Raw genomic sequence first — 14,950 nt, 5'->3', positions numbered from 1 at the left:
CATGGTACCGCTGTATCCTAGAATTGTGCTTAGCGTGTATGAGATATTCAACAGTGTTTATAAAACAAACTTGTAAGTGACGTGCCGGTGCAGGGATGGGCCCATGCACACTAAACACAATCTTGTATTTCAACAGGACGTTCCCAATTAGAGGCTTTCAGATTTATGACGGGCCCATTCATCTAACCAGGTGCACTTTCAAAAAATATGTGCCAACTCCAGATAGGTACACCAGTGCTATCGGCTTCCTTGTGAAGAATCCCTGGCAGATAACTCCCAGGAATAACATCTCCCTCGTGAAGTTTGGTCCACACGTAAGTATGTTCTTACGGCACCTATGTGGTGACCACGACAGGAGCAAGAGGGGTAGCACATCCCCAGAGACAAACACACGAACCAAGTGTTCGTACTCAGTCTTTACAGCTGGGAGGAGAAATACATGCAAAAGAGACTCCTCATTCCATGCACGCTGTCCCGTTGAGTTCAAGGTGAGAACAGAAATCCCATGTGACCAGGGGTATTTTTGACATTCAAGTGATATCTCGAAAGGGACAGTGTCTTAAAGTGATAGCGCGGGACTGAGGATAGTAGAGTTTCATAGGAACCAGAGGACATAGGATTTGGGGAAGTTCATTGTGATAATCTGTGAAGCGATTTGAGTTCTGCCTGGTATTCTACTTGTCAGGGGCTTATTCTTTTGGGGAAACAGGACAAAAGGATGGGGAAGAAGAGGAGTCCTGGGGTGGTATAAAGCAAATATGGATAAAAACTGTCGGAAGGTTTTTACGAAGACTGCAAAGAAGACCGAGAAATCATTGTTTATAGTACAGTGGCCCACAGGAATTGTTTGTTTTCTTAGTAGTTTCATCGGTGACCCCTGTACCGTTAGTACACAGGACAGTAAGGTTACGTACCTCTCCCTCCACCATCTTGCCAGTACCAAAATGACCTTGGTACGTGGAGATTGAGTCTCAGACCATCTCGCTCGCCACTTCCACAGGCGGCCATGACTGGGAAGTGGCTCATGCCTCTCTCATTCATGTCCATGGGCTGACTCTGTGGTAGCCTAGTTTAAAATAGAACATGAGATAGTTTACCAAAGCCTGTATCTGGTTTTCCAGAATGGCTGAGGCAGGAAACAGAGGCACAGGTGCAAATTGGGATGCCAGCTTGGTTGGCTGGCTCTCTTTTCGGCCGCATGACTGCAGGGGAAGAGGGAGGACGACCCTAGCAGGCAGCTTCCCACGTGAATAAATAGGACGGTCTTTGGAGCAGCTCTCCAGTGTGGAGGCCGGGTGTTCACCTGCTGTGCACACAGACCTCCATACATGGAGCTGCAGTGACGATGACACAGTCGTTCTGAGAAACATTTCATCAGGTGTTGTGTTGGTTGTGGAGTTCCGACTTCTAACATCCCTGCCGTGCAAACGCGGTGGTCATCATCCAGGAGGTCCGATGGTGCTCACGCCCTGGGAACAGCTTGTAAAGGGAATGGTTTGTCCCATTTGTGCTCCCTGAAAAGTGGGAAACATGCCCAGACTTCTCTTAGGTTTAACAACAGGATGTACAAGGGAAATGAGAAAAAAAGCCTGTGACTAAGAACCTAGAGCCAGCCACGTGTCCCAGACATCAGTGATTTTTCATTGAATTGCTTATCATTTAGACGTTCAGTTTGACTTTAAATCATCTGAGCATGATGGGGCACCTGGGTGACTCAGTCAGTTAAGTGTCTGACTTTGGCTCAGGTCATGATCTCAGGGTTGGTGAATTCGAGCCCCCATATCGGGCTTGCTGCTGTCAGTGTAGAGCCTGCTTTGGATCCTCTCTCTCTACTCCTACCCTGCTTGTGCTCTCTCTCTCTCTCAAAAAAAAAAAAAAAAGGTGTGTCTTCACCCCTTGAATAGTATGAATAATTTACCACTAATAAGAAGCAGCTAAAGACTATAAAACATGTAATCTGCAGCCTGCTTCGCAGTTGTGTACTACATATTTAATAAAAGCTTTAAATTAACTCTACCTGATATAAAAATTACTGAGCTGGGTTTGGTCTATGTTGACGAGAAAGTAACATACACTTTCTAGCAGATTCGAGTGAGTTCAGTGGTCACCCAGCATACCAAGGCAACACTTGGCCTTTGTTTTGATTTGGAACTGTACATGTTTTCTGGTGGGGGGGGGGGTGGTAAGGAGTCAAATGAACAAGCAACTAAAGCATTTGGAGTGAAATAAAATGACGAACTAACTCAGAAGATAGAATTTATAACAGACTTTATTTAATCGAGGTATAATTTGCATACAGGGACATGCACACATCCTAAGTGTCAGGTTTATAATTTTTAACAAATATGCATGGCTCCATATTTCCCTTCCCCACAACTGTTCTGATTCTCTTACCATAGGTTAGTTTTGTCTGGAGAGCAGGTCATAGTTTTTAAATGGAAGATAAAGGGAAACACCAGCTATATTTTTAACATTTGCCACTTGAACTCCACAAGGCTTGGTAATTTCCACCCCCCCCCCCCCCCGCCCCCAACGAACCATGTCATAATTAAGTGAAAACTTTGGGTGCCGCGGTTTACAACTATGAACTGTGACTCAGAACTGCTCTGACCTCAAAGCAGTTGTAAGGGATATGCAGTTGGATCCTTGCAGGGGACGCTGGCCAGGAATGCAGAAGCCTTCATTTTGTGATGTCCTTGTCTTTCACTGCTGGCAGGTCTCTCTGAATGTCTTCTTTGGGAAGCCTGGCCCCTGGTTTGAAGATTGTGAGCTGGATGGTGATAAGAACTCCATATTCCACGACATCGACGGCTCTGTGACAGGATACAAGGATGCATATGTGGGAAGAATCGACAATTACCTGATCCGCCACCCAAGCTGCGTGAATATTACGAAGTGGAATGCAGTGGTCTGCAGCGGGAACTATGCCCAGGTAGGCCAGAATGCTCTCTGGTGCCTGATTCCTAACCAGCTCCTAATAGCACCACTTCCACGAGGAGTACTCCTCTGCTCCTCAGCATGGTCGATACTTTCCAAGGCATGACCTTCCTTTAGGAAAAAAGAAAAAAAAAATCATTAGGAGTCATGGACTCAGACAAACTTTTTTAAGCTTATTTATTTGGAGAGAGAGAAAAAGAGCGTATGTGAGCAAGCCCGGGAGAGGGGCAGAGAGAGAGGGAGAGAGAATCCCATGCAGGCTCTGCACTGTTAACATGGAGCCCGACGTAGCGCTGGAACTCACAAACAGTGAGGTCACGACCTGAACAGAGATCAAGAGTCAGACGCTTAATGGACTGAGCCACTTTGGTGCCCCATGGACTCGTACAGTTTTATTTAAGGTTCCACTGCTCCAAATTAATTAAACAGGTGGAAAAGTGGGTCCAACAGAAATAGTACGACTCGCCCTTGGTTAAATATAGTTGGGATATGGTTGGCGTGAGAACCCATATTTCCTCAGTCTTAGGCCAGGTTTCCTTGTCATGCGACAGCTGTGCCCCCTGAGAGGGGGATTTATTCTTTGCTCTCAGGGTCATTATCTCTACTAAATTAGGGAATCTGGCAGAGGGATGAAGATGGGAAGGAGTCTCCTGACTTACTTTAAAGGAGTATTAGCTTCTTTGTTGTGGGATTTCTCATTCCAATATGGAAAAAAAAATGTTATTCTTGCCTAAGTCCTGGGAAGGACAAGGAAAAAATGGAGAATTAACTCTAGTAAAGAAGAAAACATGGTTTAAAATGTAATTTCTTTTTTCCTTTCCTTTTATTCTTTTAAAAAAATTTTTTTAAATGTTTATTTTTGAGAGAAACAGAGTCTGAGTGGGGGAGGGACAGAGAGAGAGAGGGAGACACAGAATCTGAAGCAGGCTCCAGGCTGTCAGCACAGAGCCCAACATGGAGCTCGAACTCACGAACCCTGGGATCATGACCTGAGCTGAAGTCGGAAGCTCAATCAACTGAGCCACCTGGGTGCCCCCCTTTCATTTTATTCCTAATCAGAATTGCCTGCTAAAACTAAGTAACCTATCAATACCTAGGAAGCTCTACACATTCTAGAATTACAAGGTGCTTTGGTGGCTCTGTCGTTTAAGCATCCAACTCTTGAACTCAGCTCAGGTCTTGATCTCAGGGTTGTGAGTTCAAGTCTCACACTGGGCTCCACACTGAGCACGAAGCCTACTTAAAAAAAAAAAAAGAAGAAATTTTAGAATTAAAACAAAAAGCTTTTAGCTCCTTTTTGTAGCTATAGTTTTAGTTAAGTTTCGTGTGTATGTGTCTGTCTGAAAGTGGTGTGTACTCACCAAGGAAATAAAAAATTATTATAGATGCATCTGTCAACCCTTTGGATTTCAAGTGTATTTGAGAATGTGAACATGATCCTTCCATCTTATAAAGCAGAGTAGTAATTCACTTTTTACTGAAGGATGAGGAAAGAAATAAGTCATCTAATACTTGCTAGGAGGCTCTGGGAATGGTAGGACCACAGGTCAGAAATTTTTTCCTGAGAATTTGGGATTTGGGCTGGGGGCCCAGATCTGCAGACATTTGTAGAAGACTTTATGTCTTTAAGCGAAGGGTAGAACACCTGGATCTCAAGATAGAATAACAATTACTTAGCTGTTTGTAAATATATTTTAATGGGATGCTTGTTTTTTGCTAACCCAAGGGTTAAAGGGGCTCAGGAAAAAAGGTGGTAACATAGGAGAATTAAGGTAATATGTGCTACCTCATATCTTCCCGGATTTGGAAGAAGGGAGGAGATCTATCTATGTATCTATCTATCTCCCATTATATATTATATATAACCTGTTATATATAACTTGTTTTTTATGTTATAAGCTAGTTTTAATATTTTATTATTTTCACTTATATTTTGTAATATATACATGTATATATATGACATTTATATAACCTATAAATAAATACAGGTTAAATATAAACATTTTTAAAAACAATATGTATTATATATAACCTACAGGTTAAATATAAACCTGTGTTTAAAAATAAGTATGTATGGGGTGCCTGGGTGGCTCAGTCAGTTAAGCGTCCGACTTCAGCTCAGGTCATGATCTCACAGTTCTGTGGGTTCAAGCCCCACGTCGCGCTCTGTGCTGACAGCTCAGAGCCTGGAGCCTGATTCAGATTCTGTGTCTCCCTCTCTCTCTGCCCCTCCCCTGTTCACACTCTGTCTCTGTCTCAAGAATTAATAAACATTAAAATAATAATAATTAAAAAAATAAGTATGTTATTTGTAGTAACTATAATATATAGTACATACTAAATATATATATTTAAATGAAGACAGTCAGTAATCTCAAAATATATATTTCCCATCTATTTTAAATCTTTAAGTGGTATCAGAAAGGAGAGTATTGTGTTGAAACACAAATGAGACTTAAGCTTTCCTGGCTCAATATGTACAAAACTGTAGAAATGACAGGAAGAAAAATAGAGAAATATTGTGGATTAAATACAGTATTCTGCAAATGTTTTAAGACTTCTGGGGAATCCTGTTACAGGATACTGATTTGCTTTAGGAAATTGTTCTGAGGTTTGTTCTTTAGAGGATGCATTTGGGGAAGGTTTTGTTTTGGCAGAGCAAGGGCTCAAATACCACTGGAATAAATTCAGAATTCTCAAAGTTGTCTCTGTTTAATATATTTTTCCAGTTTTTGTAAAGTGCTTTATAAAGCCTTTTTTTTTTTTTTGAATGGGTGAAAAATGACTTCTTGGGCTGATGTAGGTCATGGAAAATGAAAAGCCGAAGCTCTAAGATATTTCAATTTTCCATCTCTTGTTTTAGAGAAAAGGCTTTCAGATTTGACTGGAGGGTATCAGGTTTCAAGTTAATTTACGGGTTTTTTTTGGATGTGTGTTCTTCAGACTGAGGTATTTCTTTGACAAGCTGTGTAAGCCGCAAAGGCTTTATATTCTGATGAATAAGCTGGCCCGTTGTGGCGGAGGAGATGATGAAGATCTTGGCTAGCAGAATGCTTGGTCTGGTTTTACCATTTCAGTTTAAGTAGGGCTTCATTTTAAGTATAACTTACGATGAAGTTGGCTTCTACTCGTTTAGTCTGGCTCAGATCACAGAACCTCTGTTCTGAAAGTAGAGACACTGGACTTTGTGCTGGAAATGTTTGTTTAGCTATTTAAGCTTGTGCTCTCTCCTCAAGTCTTTTTAAAAGTTTGTATCAAGCTTTTAGTTTTAATTCCAGTAGACTTAACATATAGTGTTAGTGTCAGGTGTATAATATAGTGATTCAGCAATTCTATACATCACTCAGTGCTCACCATGGTAAGTGTGCTTTAAAAAAATTTTTTTAAGTGTTTGTTTATTTTTGAGAGGGAAGGGAGGGGCGGAGAGAGAGGGAGACACAAAATCTGAAGCAGACTCTAGGCTCCGGGCTGTCAGCACGGAGCCTGACGCAGGGCTTGAACCCACGAACCTTGAGATCATGAACTGAAGTTGGACGCTCAACCGACTGAGCCACCCAGGTGCCCTGATAAGTGTATTAATCCCCATCACCTATTTCACCCATCCTCTCACCCACCTCCCCCTCTGGGAACCACCAGTTTGTTCTCTGTAGAGTCTTCTTCCCTTTCATTCTTTTTTTTTTTTAACGTTTATTTATTTTTGAGACAGAGAGAGACAAAGCATGAACGGGGGAGGGTCAGAGAGAGGGAGACACAGAATCCAAAACAGGCTCCAGGCTCTGAGCCATCAGCACAGAGCCCGAGGCGGGGCTCGAACTCACGGACCGCGAGATCATGACCTGAGCCGAAGTCGGCTGCTCAACCGACTGAGCCACCCAGGCGCCGCCTTCCCTTTCATTCTTGATTGTTTTTTGAAGGTTTATGTCCAGACATGGAGCACTCAGAATCTGACGATGACCATCGCACGAGATGAGTATCCCTCCTATCCGATGGTGCTCCGAGGCATTAACCAGAAGGCCACCTTCCCACAGTACCAGCCTGTGATCATGCTGGAGAAGGGCTATACCATCCACTGGAATGGGCCTGCCCCACGGACTGCTTTTCTATACCTCATAAACTTCAACAGGTATGTCTCTCTTACGGTTACTTCAAGTAGCTAAGCAAGTTGTAATTTAGTGGAGAAAAATTATCACTTTTCTGTAGCGAGTAAAGAATGCCAGTTTTCATGTACTTTGTTCTTCTCATGTGGAGGCTGTATGTATTTTATGCTGATGAGATTAAGCAATTGAATCCTGTCATTTTAAAAACATTTCTTATTGTCTATGGTCAAGGTATTATGTGCAGAAAGCCATTAGGTTATAATATAGTCTGCTGAATACTTTAATGCCCCATAGCTGAGATGGAAAGAAGTTTTATCTGGTATTCCAACTGAGCACTTGGTAATCAAGAACATGAAAAGGTTTTTGAGCCCAAGTTCAGACTTGGCAGAGGAGAGTTGTGTGATTTTGTTTTTAAGTGTTTATTATTTTTTTTAAGGATTATTTATTTGTTTCAAAAGAGAGAGAAAGAGAAAGCATGAGCAAATAGGGTAGGGGCAGAGAGAGAGAGGGCGAGAGAGAGAATCCTAGGCAGGCTCCATGCTGTCAGCACAGAGCCCAACGTGGGGCTGGAGCCCATGAACCGTTAGATCACAATCTGAGCCAAAATCAAGAGACAGACGTTTAACTGTCTGAGCCACCCAGGTGCCCCTGAGGAAGGGATACTAAGTGTTTTGTCTTGTTATAAAAACAATACCTTTGAGAAAAAGCTGGTTCTGCTCAGGGACTGATGGATTCAGCGTGTTAAGAGCATAGGGTGCCTCAGGGGAGGTGACAGAGGATGCTGGAAGGGAGGGATGGGATTCTTTTGAAAGGTAGAGGTAACCAATCTGTTTATATGTGATGGTTAACCTATGAGACTCCATGAAACTGCTCAGATATGTACTGGAAAAATCAAAATGGCTTGTTCACCTGGCTGGTCTTAAAGCTCTGACTTGTTAGAACTCTCTTAAAATGCTCACTTGAAATGAACAGAGGGAGGCATAGAACATGTAGGAATTCAGCTCTGAATAGGTCACTTCCAAGGATCGGTGAATATCAGCAGGTTCTGAGCTGTTAGATCTCGCACATCCTCTAAACTGGACCATTGCTGCTTTCCTATAATACTTGCTGCGCTTTCTCTGTTCCTTTGCTGGAGAATCACAGCCCTGCCTACTGAGTCAACCAAGGCAAAAATCCCAGGAGTCATCACGGACTCTTCTTTTTCTTTATCCCTTCCCATCAGTGACCAAACCCTGTTAGCTCTGTCTCCTTAATGTTGTTTGCCTCTCTCCTCTTCTTTCCACCTCTGGATGCTTGTGGCTGAGTTCAGGCCATTATCATCTGTTGTCTGGATCCTGTTCTATCTTCTCATCTCTAATCCTTAGTTCACAATGTGTCTGGGGGGCAGTTTCCTAAAAGCGAGTATGATATTATCGCTCCCATGAGTGAGCAGCGGAGAAGGCAATGAAAGAAAAAATGATAGCTATAGAGGCTCAAGGAGAAATGTCAGCCATCAGTAGTTCGAAGAATTGTATCTGGCAGGTTACGAACTTGAGGTGAGGTATTACAACCACGTGGTATGCAGGATTCTATAAGTATCACATGTAACTTTTGAACAAATACTGAGCAAGTAAAAATATTTTGAAGTGAAAAGAGGCTGAGCCCAGAAGTTTCAAAAATCTGCATGGGCTTTTGAAGTTCAGTCAGACTTCCCTTGCTTAAGTAGCTCAGAGTTTGTAAAAATTACATCATGGGCAGAGGCAAGAGGAGGAGACAGATAATTTTTTTCTTCTCAAATTTAATATGATCATGGAGCGGTCATAGGTTTTGTCACAGTGCCTCTTCTGCAAATAACACTTTAAACATGATAAAAGCTGTACGTATTCCTTAAACAAAATAAAGAAAATAGAGAAAAACATGAGGAAAATGGGAAAAAAAAACCTAGAATTCTTCTAATCGAAGTGAGACATTATAAACGTATTGTTCTCTCTCTCCGCCCTCACGTGTTTTCTGAGCATATAGATAAACCAAGATTTATTTAACTACTCTCTTCCTGCATGAACATTTAGTGTTTCTTCTGCCAGCCTCTCCATATCCCCCTTTTGCTATTATAAATGATATTGCACAGAGCATCTTTTCTTAGACATTTTTGGTCTGCATTTCTAATTATTCTTTAGTGAAAGTACTGGTAAAATCTGCATGAATAATGTTAAGGCCTTGTGACATATTGTTTCAACGCTTAAAGTGTTTTGTTTTGTCTTTGAGAGAGAGAGAGAGAGAGAGAGAACAAGCAGGGTGGGGCAGAGAGAGAGGGAAAGAGAGAATCCCAAGTGGGCTCAGCGCAGAGCCTTACGCAGGGCTCAGATTCACAAACGGCTCACGACCAGAGCCGATACGATTAGTTGGACTGTTAACTGACTGAGCCACCAGGTGCCCCTAAAAATTCTTTAGAAGAGGGGGCATCCAGGTGGCTAAGTTGGTTAAGCATGTAATTTTGGCTCAGGTCATGATCTCACAGTTCGTGGGTTCAAGCCCAGCATTGGGTTCTCTGCTGTTAGCGGGAACGCGGTTTAGAACCTCTCTCCCCTTCTCTCTCTGCCCCTCCCCTGCGTGTTGTCTCTCTTTCTCCAAATAAATAAATAAACTTAAAAAAAATTCTTTAGAATAGTAGTGATTTATATAACCTTGCCAATGTACTTAATGCCATGGAATTGTGGAGTTAAAATGGATAAAAAGATGATATTTTTTGTTACATATATTTTACCACAACTTAAAAAATGCCTGAAGGGGCGCCTGGTGGCTCAGTCATTTAGGCATCTGACCTTGCCTCAGGTCATGATCTCGCCATTCCTGAGTTTGAGCCCCACGTTGGGTTCTGTGCTGACAGCTTGGAGCCTGGAGCTTGCTTCAGATTCTGTGTCTCCCTCTCTCTCTGCCCCTCCCCTCTTGCACTGTCTCTCTCTCTCTCTCTCTCTCTCTCTCTCTCTCTGTCAAAACAAAAACAAAAACAAAAACAAAACATTAAATCACTTAAAAAAAATTCCCCAAACAGCAAATGATTTAAAAAAGGGAAATATTTTTAATTGTTTTCAGAAAGTATTGATTTTATATCTAAAGATAGGACATCAGATAAGGAAAAAAACACCATGGTAATTTGGTAATATGCATCAAAAACTTTAAAAATACATATGCCTTTATATTCAGCAATTTTACCACTAGGTATTTATCCTAAATGCAATAATAAAAGACAAAAACACATTTATAAACAAAATAATTCTTTGAAGGGGCACCTGGCTGGCTCAGTCAGTGGAGCATGCAACTCTTGATCTCAGGGTTGTGAGTTTGAGCCTCACGTTGGACGCAGAGATTACTTTAAAGAAGATTCTCTTTAGGGACGCCTGGGTGGCTCTGTTGGTTAGCGTCAGACTTCGGCTGTGGTCATGATCTCATTCATAGTTTGTGAGTTTGAACCCCACGTCGGGCTCTGTGCTGACAGCCTGGAGCCTGCTTCGGATTCTGTGTGTGTCTGTCTCTCTCTCTGCCCCTCTCCCTGCTCATGTTCTGCCTCTCTGTCTCTCTGTCTCTCTCCCTCAAAAATAAGTAGACATTAAAAAATTTAAAAAAGTTCTGTTCAAAGATTTTACCGGTGTATGCTCCCACTATCAGGCTCTTAGTGTCTCCTCCATCTTCGTATACCCCATACCCAGCCATGTCACTTAACTTTATTCTCTTCTTGCAGTGCCTAAGTACATTTTATCCAACTTCTATTCACATTTCCTGAAGTCCTGTTGAAACTAAGACATTTTTTGTAAGCCAGACAATTGTTGTATATATATATTGAGAAGTGTGGGGAACATACAAAGATAGGGTATTTGCTGGTATGTTGGGGTACAAGACTTCACTGTTAGTGGCTCAGTACACAGGAGAAATTTAAGGAGGAGAAAAATCATGGCTGAAATTTACATATGCTATAATACTCAAAATTATATAGGCCTAAGTATGAATTCATTGTTTTATTGTCTCTCCTTTACAGGAATGACTGGATTCGAGTTGGCCTCTGCTATCCATCAAACACAAGTTTTCAGGTTACCTTTGGCTTTTTACAGCGCCATAATGGCTCATTATCCAAAATGGAAGAGTATGAGCCTGTGCATTCACTGGAGGAATTGCAGAGAAAGCAGTCGGAGAGGAAATTCTATTTTGACTCCAGCGCGGGGTAATGAAGCACAACCAGTGAATGAGAATTATTGCTATTTTTCTTTAATGGTGAAATTACTAGTTCTTCACCCTAACTAAGAATAGGTTGTGATGTGACAGCTGTTTAGAAAAGCAGCTGATGTGGGTAATTCTCTGCTCATCACTATTAGAGGTTTAGAGACAGAATGCCTCGTAATTATAGTTGGCAGCAGGAATGAAATGAAGATGTTTGCCATATACCTATTAAGGCAATTTAGAGAGAGAAATTATCCTTGTCAGTAAAGAACCAGTAGGCCCAATGAAAAATCAAAATAATTTTTTTCTATCACAACCCTTAAGATGATTATTTACATGTGATATAGTTCATATTTCAGCAAAAGCTCTCTTTTTTTTTCTTCCTTTAAGGTGATCTTTCAAGTTGACCTTGAGTTTACAAAAAACAAAAACAAACCACTGTATAACCATGGCATATTTGCTTTCAACTCTCTCTAGGCTACATCTTTCCACTTTTTAATTCTAATCCTGTTCACCTGGGGTCCTGTTGGCTTTGTCTGCTTTTATCCAGTTACAGTCTCTCAGCCTTTGGGTTATGGTAGGCTCGATCTCCTGTACTCTTCCAACAAGTAGCATGCTCCTTTAGTATCCATTCCTTGAGCTGACATTCCTATCACGTGCCATCGTCTAGGTGCTGTAAAGATACTGATGTAAATAAGGCTCATTTCTTCCACAAATTCACAGTCCATTGAAGGATGTGGGCATGCCAAGCAAGTAATTAGAGAGCTAGAGGATTATATGCTGTAAATCCCGTAGCAGGATGTTCAGTAGGCCTTTTGCGGTAACCCAGAAGCTCGGTCTAGGACGCCCAGTCATGGGGCTAACTCCTGAGGAACCAGTAGGAGGAGATGGAAAGAGAGGGGTAAGGTGTCCGTAGGAGCAGTGTGGATAGATGCATGGAGGCATGGAAGAACGTGGCATGGCATGTTTGGGGAAAGACAAGCTCAGAATGGGGAGAAGGGTGGCGAGTCTGATGGGGGAATGAGGTCGGGTTTTAGTCGAGTGCCTTATTAGTTTTTGAATAAGATGCAGCTCGTTTGCCCTCCAGGACCCCTCCAGCAGCCAGTGTGGCCAGCTTAAGTCTTCTCTTACCATAATTGTCTCTGATTTTCAATTTCTAATTAGACTTAAAACACCCTACTTGGACTTTTCTTCTACAGATGACAGAAATTCCACATTCCCTATTGATTTTCCACAAAAATAAATGCAACACCTAAATTTGTGAGGATGGTCTGAGGATCACAAATTCATGATTAGCCGGGAAATATTTTGTTCAGCCGGGTATTTTTATTTATTTATTTGTTTGTTTGTTTGTTTATTTAAATTTTTTAAATCTTTATTTATTTTTGAGAGAAAGAGCGTGAGCAGGGGAGGAGCAGAGAGAGAGGGAGACACAGAATCCGAAGCAGGCTCCAGGCCCCGAGCTGTCAGCACAGAGTCCGACTTGGGGTCGAACCCATGAACCGCGAAATCATGACCTGAGCCAAAGTCGGACGCTCAACCGACTGAGCCACCCAGGCGCCCTATTTTGTTTATTTTTAATTTACATCCAAGTTAGTTAGCATGTAATGCAACAATGATTTCAGGAGTAGATTCCTTAATGCCCCTTTCCCATTTAGCCCATTCCTCCCTCCCACAACGCCTCCAGCAACCCTCTGTTTGTTTTCTATATTTGAGAGTCTCCTATGTTTTGTCCCCCTCCCTATTTTGATATCATTTTTACTTACCTTCCCTTATATTCATCTGTTTTGTATCTTTAAATTCCTCGTGTGAGTGAAGTCATAAGATATTTGTCTTTCTCTGATGGACTAGTTTCACTTAGCATAATACCCTCCAGCTCCATCCACATAGTTGCAAGTGGCAAGATTTCATTCTTTTTGATTGCCGAGTAATACTCTATTATATATATGTACCACATCTTCTTTTTTTTTTTTTTTTCAACGTTTATTTATTTTTGGGACAGAGAGAGACAGAGCATGAACGGGGGAGGGGCAGAGAGAGAGGGAGACACAGAATCGGAAACAGGTTCCAGGCTCTGAGCCATCAGCCCAGAGCCCGACGCGGGGCTCGAACTCACGGACCGCGAGATTGTGACCTGGCTGAAGTCGGACGCTTAACCGACTGCGCCACCCAGGCGCCCCAATGTACCACATCTCCTTTATCCATTCATCCATCGATGGACATTTGCGCTCCTTCCATACTTTGGCTATTGTTGATAGTGCTGCTATAAACATGGGGGTGCATGTGCCCCTTTGAAACAGCACAGCTGTATCCCATGGATAAATACCTAGTAGTGCAATTGCTGGGTCGTAGGGCAGTTGTGTTTTTAATTTTTTGAGAAACCTCCATAGTGTTTTCCAGAGTGGCTGCACCAGCTTGCATTCCCACCAGCAGTGAAAAGAGATCCTCTTTCTACGCATCCTCGCTGACATCTTTTGTTGCCTGAGTTATTAATGTTAGCCATTATGACAAGTGTGAGGTGGTATCTCATTGTGGTTTTGATTTGTATTTCCCTGATGATGAGTGATGTTGAGCATATTTTCATGTGTCGGTTGGCTATCTGGATGTCTTCTTTGGAGAAGTGTCTATTCATGTCTTTTGCCCATTTCTTCAGTGGATTGTTTGTTTTTTGGGTGTTGAGTTTTTTAAGTTTTTTATAGATTTTGGATACTAACCCTCTGATATGTCATTTGCAAATATCTTCTCCCATTCCGTTGGTTGCTTTTTAGTTTTGCTGATTGTTTTCTTCGCTGTGCAAAAGTATTTTATTTTGATGAGGTCCCAATAGTTCATTTTTGCTTTTGTTTCCCTTGCCTCTGGAGACGTATTGAGTAAGAAGTTGCTGCAGCCAAGGTCAAAGAGGTTTTTGCCTGCCTTCTCCTCTAGGATTTTGATGGCTTCCTATCTTATGTTTAAGTCTTTCATCCATTTTAAGTTTATTTTTGTGTATGGTGTAAGAAAGTGTCCAGGTTCATTTTTCTGCATGTCGCTGTCCAGTTTTCCCAGCACCACTTGCTGAAGAGACTATCTGTATACCATTGGATATTCTTTCCTGCTTTGTCAAAGATTGGTTGGCCAAACGTTTGTGGGTTCATTTCTGGGTTCTCTATTGTGTTCCATTGATCTGAGTGTCTGTTTTTGTGCCAGTACCAGATTGTCTTGATGATTACAGCTTTGTAATACAGCTTGAAGTCCAGGATTATGATGCCTCCAGCTTTGGTTTTCTTTTTCAAGATTGCTTTGTCTGTTTGGGTTCTTCTCTGGTTCTATACAAATTTTAGGATTGTTTGTTCTAGCTCTGTGAAGTATGCTGCTGTTATTTTGATAGGGATTGCTCAGCCAGGTATTTTTATAATCCCTCAGTCTCCAAGGTTCTCATTCTTTTTAATTCTATTCATTTTGACAATTTTTAATTGTATCTCAAAAAGCCCAGACCTAATTAGGTCCCTTTCATTCCTTCTGCATATATGTTAAAAGTATCGATGTTAGGACAATGGCTGATTTTTTCCTCAGTATCACAACTTTTCATTGTTCACTGACTTCCTATTAAAATATGAGTTCTTAATCTCTAGTAATCAATCACATTTGATCAAATGCTTTACAGTCTCCCCTTGGTTCAGAAACACTAGTTCCGCTGACAGACATTGGACTGTTGCCTGGAAGTGACTTTTCCATTCATCTTGGCA

The 14,950-nt window shown here is 41.7% G+C and overlaps 1 protein-coding gene across 3 annotated transcripts in view; it reads left to right on the top strand.

The window, feature by feature from the left end:
• Positions 1-14,950, top strand: part of CEMIP2 (cell migration inducing hyaluronidase 2) — an 87,244-nt gene that overhangs the window by 60,098 nt on the left and 12,196 nt on the right. For all 3 annotated transcript variants that reach the window (XM_043566811.1, XM_043566812.1, XM_043566813.1), the window contains exons 16-19: positions 137-314; positions 2,717-2,932; positions 6,852-7,060; positions 11,047-11,229. In XM_043566811.1, coding sequence (XP_043422746.1) covers positions 137-314; positions 2,717-2,932; positions 6,852-7,060; positions 11,047-11,229 — 786 coding nt within the window. The remainder of the gene's footprint in view (positions 1-136; positions 315-2,716; positions 2,933-6,851; positions 7,061-11,046; positions 11,230-14,950) is intronic.

This window comes from Prionailurus bengalensis, chromosome D4 (assembly GCF_016509475.1).
Source record: "Prionailurus bengalensis isolate Pbe53 chromosome D4, Fcat_Pben_1.1_paternal_pri, whole genome shotgun sequence".
Lineage (NCBI taxonomy): Eukaryota > Metazoa > Chordata > Mammalia > Carnivora > Felidae > Prionailurus > Prionailurus bengalensis.
This window is presented reverse-complemented; position numbering and strand designations above follow the sequence as displayed.